The sequence below is a fragment of the Abrus precatorius genome, unplaced genomic scaffold, assembly GCF_003935025.1.
Source record: "Abrus precatorius isolate BTA unplaced genomic scaffold, Abrus_2018 Scaffold3, whole genome shotgun sequence".
Taxonomy (NCBI): Eukaryota; Viridiplantae; Streptophyta; class Magnoliopsida; order Fabales; family Fabaceae; genus Abrus; species Abrus precatorius.
In genome coordinates, this window is record NW_020874373.1 from 28,474,297 (window position 1) to 28,481,340 (window position 7,044).

At 36.7% G+C, this 7,044-nt stretch overlaps 1 protein-coding gene across 1 annotated transcript; it reads left to right on the top strand.

Annotated features, from left to right (window-relative positions):
* Positions 1-3,204: 3,204 nt before the first annotated feature.
* On the top strand, positions 3,205-5,277 carry LOC113863733 (protein OCTOPUS-like). Its single transcript, XM_027497411.1, has one exon. It carries the CDS (start codon positions 3,205-3,207, stop codon positions 5,275-5,277), a length of 2,073 nt encoding a protein of 690 aa, XP_027353212.1.
* The last annotated feature ends 1,767 nt before the right edge of the window (positions 5,278-7,044 follow it).

Genomic DNA, 7,044 nt, shown 5'->3' on the forward strand with positions numbered 1-7,044 from the left:
ATAATTTTTGGATTTTTAATAAATTTAATTAATAAATAAAAAATGCATTTAGGAGAGTGCATAGCTAATACTTTAGTGCATTGATGTTAGAATTTTATTGGCAACAATTAGGTAGAAAATTTGGTGATACGAAAAGTTGACACGGATGAGTTAGGCATTTGGGAAACTAGAGTTTTTATGGATAAAGCTGGTTTCCTTTTGAAGTGGATGGAGGGAGGAGCTTATGGCCTTTCACATTATGCTTTGAGGAATACCATTTTTGTCTTTTGGGGTGGGACTTGCTCTATTAATTTGTCTAGTCTTTATAGTCTCCTACGTACTCTTTCTTGCCAAATGTAAAAAGGCAGGCCAAGTAAAGCCAATCCCTTCCATATGTCCCATTCTTCAACCCACATAGGGCAAAACATCTTTCACAAAACACCAACACTTCACCCAAACTATGAATATTTCTCCACATGTATTTATAAATAATACTAACACAAATAAATCAACAATTCAACAGATGATTTCTTTTTGTATATATATTTTCACATCACTGTACTCAGTTTATATGCATATCAATGATTTTGCGCAATATATGATTTTTATTGATTAAATTGTTAAGTTGTAAGTATATATTCTTGAGATTATTTGTCAGAGCATCTTATAAAAATTAATTGAACTAAAATTTGGTCCCAGTTAAATAATTCTTAATTTTATATGCTCAAAAATATACATTAATGTTAAAATGGAACCTTATGAAGAGAAAATGTAATTTAATGGTTAATTTTATCATAAATTTATTTAATAAAAATTATTAAATGGTATAAAAATAAGTGCAAGGGCCATTCATAGGTATAATTAACTTTATCCCTCCTCATATTTAACGTATGAATAATTTTAAATCAGATGTCAATTGCTAAAAATTACTGGGGTGTTTTACAACCATGAGGTTTATGATGTCTGTATGTTGAATTGAGGAAAACATGCTAGATTTTGCTTTTATAAACTTATGATATACTCTAATACTAGGAAACACTATATTAGTCTTGCTACATAGTTTCTTGAATGGTCTAGATCATGAAATTAAAGTCTTTTGAGCAATTGCAAACATGACTCTCCATTTAACTTTAAAACTATTTTAGGTTATGCTGTGAGGTGGGGCTTAGCTTATGCACCTTTATGTTTGGGACACTGAAGGAGGCACAGTTTGTTTGCTTACGAAGCAAAACCAAGTGGGAAGGATTAGAGCTGTATGGAGAAAAAGAAAGCCGAAAAACAAAAAGAGCTTGAAACAGGAAAAAGAAAAAGAGAAAAGGAAAGTAAAAGATGAAGAAACAAAATGTATAAGAAATAAAAGGAGAGAGAGAGAGAGCAAGAGAGAAAGTGAAATGTGAGAAAGTAAAAAAAAAAAAAAAAGGGAATAATTCTTTTATTTTATTTTTTCACTCAAACTGTAAATTATGATGCCGTAATTAACTTTTGCTTTTCCTATCACACAGGAATCTTCAAAAATCGAAGCATCCCCATGAAAGAAAAAGAAAAGAAAAAAAACGATGAAGATAATTTCTTAAATTTATTAGGAAAATGAACGGTGCATAAAAGATTTACAAAAAATGCTTAAAGCAATATTAGTGCAAAGATTAAGTTATATAAACAAAAATAATTGGTGATAGTAATTTAATATTGAGAATAAATTAAAGGCCCTGAGCTAAAAAATATATCGCCATTACAATATAAAAATTACTTCATAGGAAAAAGAAAACTTGATGTTATTAAACTAGGGATGATAGTAATTTAGTATCATGTTAAAAGAATCTAACTTGAATAATAATATAAACAAAGAAAATCACCCTAAAAATATATATATTACTTAAGTTTGACCATATTAATATAGAAATTGATTAGAAAAAAAGAACTCAATCATTCCAAACATGAAATTACAAGTTTACGGGTTTGACCTTTTTTGGCCGGGTTGAGTAATTCCTCTGTGGTTGTAAGACCATGAAAAAGTTCATTAAGCAAACATATACAGATATGTGCCTGTTGTAATATGCTTGTTAACGGAGTAATAGTATAATTAATAAATTTTTACTTCAAAAAACTTTTTAGATAAATGTGTAAACTTTGTTTATACACTTATCCAAGCACGTTGTTGACTTGTTGATTGTTAACTTTTGTAAATAATAAAATAATATTTAATTGAATAATCTGATATAAATAATAAAAAATGAGTACATGAAAATAATTATAAAATTATAATATAAGAATATGATTATTCTATTGTAAATAATTTCGTGGCTTATTCGTTTATATAATATTTTAAATATTAACATAAAAGGTAGATTTTTTAATTTGTATGCTTTTAATTTTTTTAATTCATAAAAAGTTAATTGATAGTTTTTACTTAAGATTATATATTTTAATTTATTTCAAATTTTTTTCATTATCATTTATTATTTATTTAAAATTATTATAAATATAATTTATTGTCCTTTATTTTCTTATTAAAAAAATAAAACTACCAATTCGTAAACGCGTAACATCAACTAATAACCCAATAAAAAAAAATTCATATACTTAATGTGACGTACATTTAATAACAAAGGATCAAATAACTTTTATTACAGTGATATGTTTAAAAATATTTTTTTGTATTAAATGCTGAACTTCCATCAACAAAATAGTCAATGGACCCAAACTAGTAAAACCACTAAAAGAAATTTATATATATATATATATATATATATATTATAAAAAGCTTAAATTTGAGAATTTAACAAGGAGAAAAAGAAAATATATTCATTGTAACTTGTAGCAACGATAGTATTGTTTATGTGAGATTTTGTTTGTATATTATTAATATAAGGAATAAAATAATATATTTGCATTAATAGTAGAGCAGTATGCGTTTTTGTTTTGCATATTATATTTTGGTGAAGCTTGCTCTCTTTCTCTCTCACACTTCACTTTCTGTGTGTCCGTTGGAACCAAACAGTTCTTTCTCTCTCTATCGCTCCTTTCTCTGTCATACACACAGAGACAGAGACAAAACGCACACACACATACACACTCCTTTCTCTGCTCTTCACTCTCTTTCTCTCTCACAAAAACACCAATCTCCTTGTTTTCTTTTTCCTTCTTCTTCTTCTTCTTCTTCTTCGTCTTAGCCCACTGTAACATGACCACACTCTTAACAATCTCACAGCACCACCATTTACGGTTATGAATCCCACCACCCAACCCCCACCGCAACCACCGCCATTGTTACCGCCACAACCACCGCCACTTCAACAGCCATTGCAACCTCACCGACCTTCAACCTCCTGCGACCGCCATCCCCAGGAGCAGTTCACCGGCTTCTGTCCCTCATGCCTCTGCGAACGCCTCGCCGTTCTCGATCCCAACTCTTCTTCCTCCACTCGCAAGCCCCCTACGTCCTCCACCGCCGCCGCCGCCCTTAAAGCCATTTTCCGACCCTCCACCGCCGCACGCGCCGCCAACCGCCCTCCCCTTTCCTCCTCCTCCTCATTCTTCCCGGAGCTCCGCCGCACCAAGTCCTTCTCCGCCTCCAAGAACGAAGGCTTCTCCGGTGCCTTCGAGCCTCAGAGAAGGTCCTGCGACGTCAGAGCTCGCAGCACCCTCTTCTCCCTCTTCAACCAAGACGACGAACGCAAAATCCCCAAAAAGGAAACCGAAGTCGAAACGAGAAACCTCGCTTCCTCTTCCGTCGTTCAAGGACCGGTCATCGAGACCAAGGAAGAGGAGGAAGATATCATCGTTGTAGAAGACGACGAGGACGAGGTTAGGGTTTTGGAAGAGCCAGAGCCAGAACCTAAACCGCAACTTGAACAATCAAATGTTATTGAAGATAGGGTTCATGAAATTGTAGAAGAGGAACCGGAAATAGAAGCAGAAGCGGAAGCCGAAGTTTATGTGGAAGCAGAAGAGGTATTGAAGCCGATGAAGGAGCACATGGATCTGGATTCGCAAGCTAAGAAGAGTTCTGGACGTGATTTCAAGGAAATAGCGGGGAGTTTCTGGTCCGCAGCCTCGGTTTTCAGCAAGAAACTCCAGAAGTGGAGGCAGAAGCAGAAGATGAAGAAGCGTGGAAGAAACGGCGCCGTTGTGGGGTCCCGTACGCTGCTGCCCGTGGAGAAGCCCATTGGACGGCAATTCCGCGAGACTCAGTCAGAGATCGCCGATTATGGCTTCGGCCGGCGCTCCTGCGACACTGATCCGCGGTTCTCGCTTGATGCCGGGCGAATGTCTTTTGACGGTGATCCTCGGTACTCGTTCGACGAGCCCCGAGCCTCGTGGGACGGTTACTTGATGGCAAGGTCAACCTTTCCCCTTCCTCCTAGGATGCCTACAATGTTGTCTGTGGTTGAAGATGCTCCTGTTCAGGTTCTGAGAACTGATACACTGATTCCTGTGGAGGAACCATTAACAATGGCCATGAATGCTATCAATGAGCATGAAGATGAGACACTCCCTGGTGGTTCTGCTCAGACCAGGGAGTATTATTCTGACTCTTCCGCGCGGCGGAGGAAGAGTCTTGATAGGTCTAGTTCCATAAGGAAGACCGCCGCTGCTGTTGTGGCTGAAATGGATGAATTGAAGCCTGTTACCAATGCCAATGCTAAGGTCACTCCTGCTGCTTCGGCTGATTATTTTCATCCCTTGAGGGATTCCAATTCCAATTCCTTGAGAGATGATAGCTCTGAGATGATTGATGTCAGGTTTAGGGATGGTAATAATGGGGGAAAGTGCAATGGGGACCGGAAAGGAGGGTCTAAGAAGTCGTCCAGCCGGTGGAGCAAGGTTATTTGGGGTTTTATTCACCGGCGAGGTGGAGGAGGAGGCAATAAGGATGAGGATGAGGATAGTAGGTATAGTAGAGGGAATGGGAATGGAAATGGGGTGGAGCGGTCTTACTCGGAGTCATGGCAAGAGTTTAGAGGGGAGAGGAATCCTGATGGTAGAGGTGGTTTTAATCCAAAGGTTTTGAGGAGCAATAGCTGCGTGAGTTGGAGAAATGCTCAGGCTTTTGGTGGATTTGGAGGTATGAGGAAGAGTGATGTTCAGGCTAATGGGCATCATGGAAGGAAGGGAAGGGATGAGTTTGTATTGGAAAGGAACCGGAGTGCCCGGTACTCTCCTAACAACGGAGATAACAATGGGCTGTTGAGGCTCTATTTAACGCCGGCACGAGGTGGCTGGAGAAATGGATCCGGGAAAGGCAGCAGGTCGAACCAGGCACACTCTATTGCCAGAAGTGTACTTCGGTTGTATTAAAATTGAAGTTCCTTATGATGTTCCTTTGGTTTGATGTTGTTAGATTTGCTGCATTTGTTTGTGTAAAACCACACATGCCTATGTATTCTTGATGGTTGGTTGGATAAAAGCACCCTGCATTTTTCTTTTACCGTGAGTAGCATCTAGCATGCTTCTTCGATTACTCTTGTTAACAAGAATTTTAATTTTTAACCATATACTGATGATGTTAATGGCATGAATCTTTTCCAGTTAGTTTCATGTGTTATCAGTTTATTGCCTGAAAAAGCCAGGGGCATGTATGGCTTCATATGTGGCGCCACTGAAATTTGTGCTTTCCCTTTGGACACCATGCGTTTTCTTTTTCTGTCTTTATTCTGCAAAAGGTTAGCTGATTGGTGTAAGGTTGGGGAGGCTTATAATTTGGGAGCATTTTAACTTAATTTTTGGCATTTTATGCCTTCCTGCAAAAGTGGTAACAATGTGGGCTCATGCCACCTGGTTTTGCTGCTTGTCAATAAGATGTAGTTTTGAGTACAACACGATAGCCGTGGACGTGTGCTTTTTCCCTTGAGATATCAATTAATCAAACTTTATTACATGTGAGTGACTACAGACAATGGTCCCAACAAAACATTTCCCTAGCTTTGTAATATAATGTCCATTCCATGCTGGTGTGACTGGGAGGTAAATTTGGAACAAAAATAAATATAATTCTGCAGTCAAGAATTGTGCAGAGCTTCCACTTCTATTTACCGTTTTTCTGCAGTGTTGTCACTTGGTACTTTTGACATTGAAACTGTTCTGAGAAGTTGAAACTTTTTTGCACTGATATGCACGGTGGTGACCCGACTTTTTAAACATGGTTCAAGGAAATCGATGGACAATTAAGAAGAAACTTGCATATTGGTTAAAGAATGTTAAAAAGAACAGGATTAATAGCAAAACTAAATAAAAATAAACCTGCAGAGAAAGGGTTGGCTCATGCCTCCGTGTTGTGTTGAAGCTACTGTTTGACTTCCGAATGTTTTTACATCTGGCAACATCATTTGAAGCTTGATATGCTTTTTCAGTTTCCTTAATACGGATTTATTTAGTTTAAAGAAAGAGAGGTGCATATCTCCTTTGTTCCTTTTTCCAAAAATATGAATATGTCGCAATAGTTCAGTTTTAGTTAATTTACTACATATTTTGCTTATATACAATGAAAAATGTGTCTTTGCTGGCTTCCGCGTGTTTTGAACAGTTGAGAATTTATCGGATATCTCAGTTGTTTCTGTTTATATGAATATCATTAATAGAGCATTGTTTTTCTTTTTTTCTGCAGACGCGCGCGGATCAAAGTGCACAGTGGTTGTACCAAAATAGTTTTCTGGAACATTATTGCAAAAGAAAAATAATGTTATTTCCCCTGAAAGTAGTATGAGGAGTGGTATAGGCCCATGACTACAGGAAAAAGGGAAATGATGCACAGAATTTGGGTCGATCGCAAGGGCATAATATGAGAGTTATTAGCTGCCTTAAAGTTTTACCTCGATTTGACAATTTAAGTGGATCTATGTCAGAAGTTTAAGTTGAGTTGCATATATAAGAACGGCTTACATCTTATAACATGAGCATGCATTTTATGCAAAAGAAAATGGGTGAGGGGGTGGATGTTTGGAATACGCAAACAAAAATTTATTTGAGTATACGAAAATGATTTATGATTCAAATTATTTAACTATTTTAATATTTGTTTAAAAATTAATAAAATATTTTAAACTTAGTTTAATAAGTTTTTATGGT

Excerpts from the sequence above, each read along its gene's own strand:
- LOC113863733 (XM_027497411.1), top strand. The coding sequence starts at position 3,205 with ATGAATCCCACCACCCAACCCCCACCGCAACCACCGCCATTGTTACCG.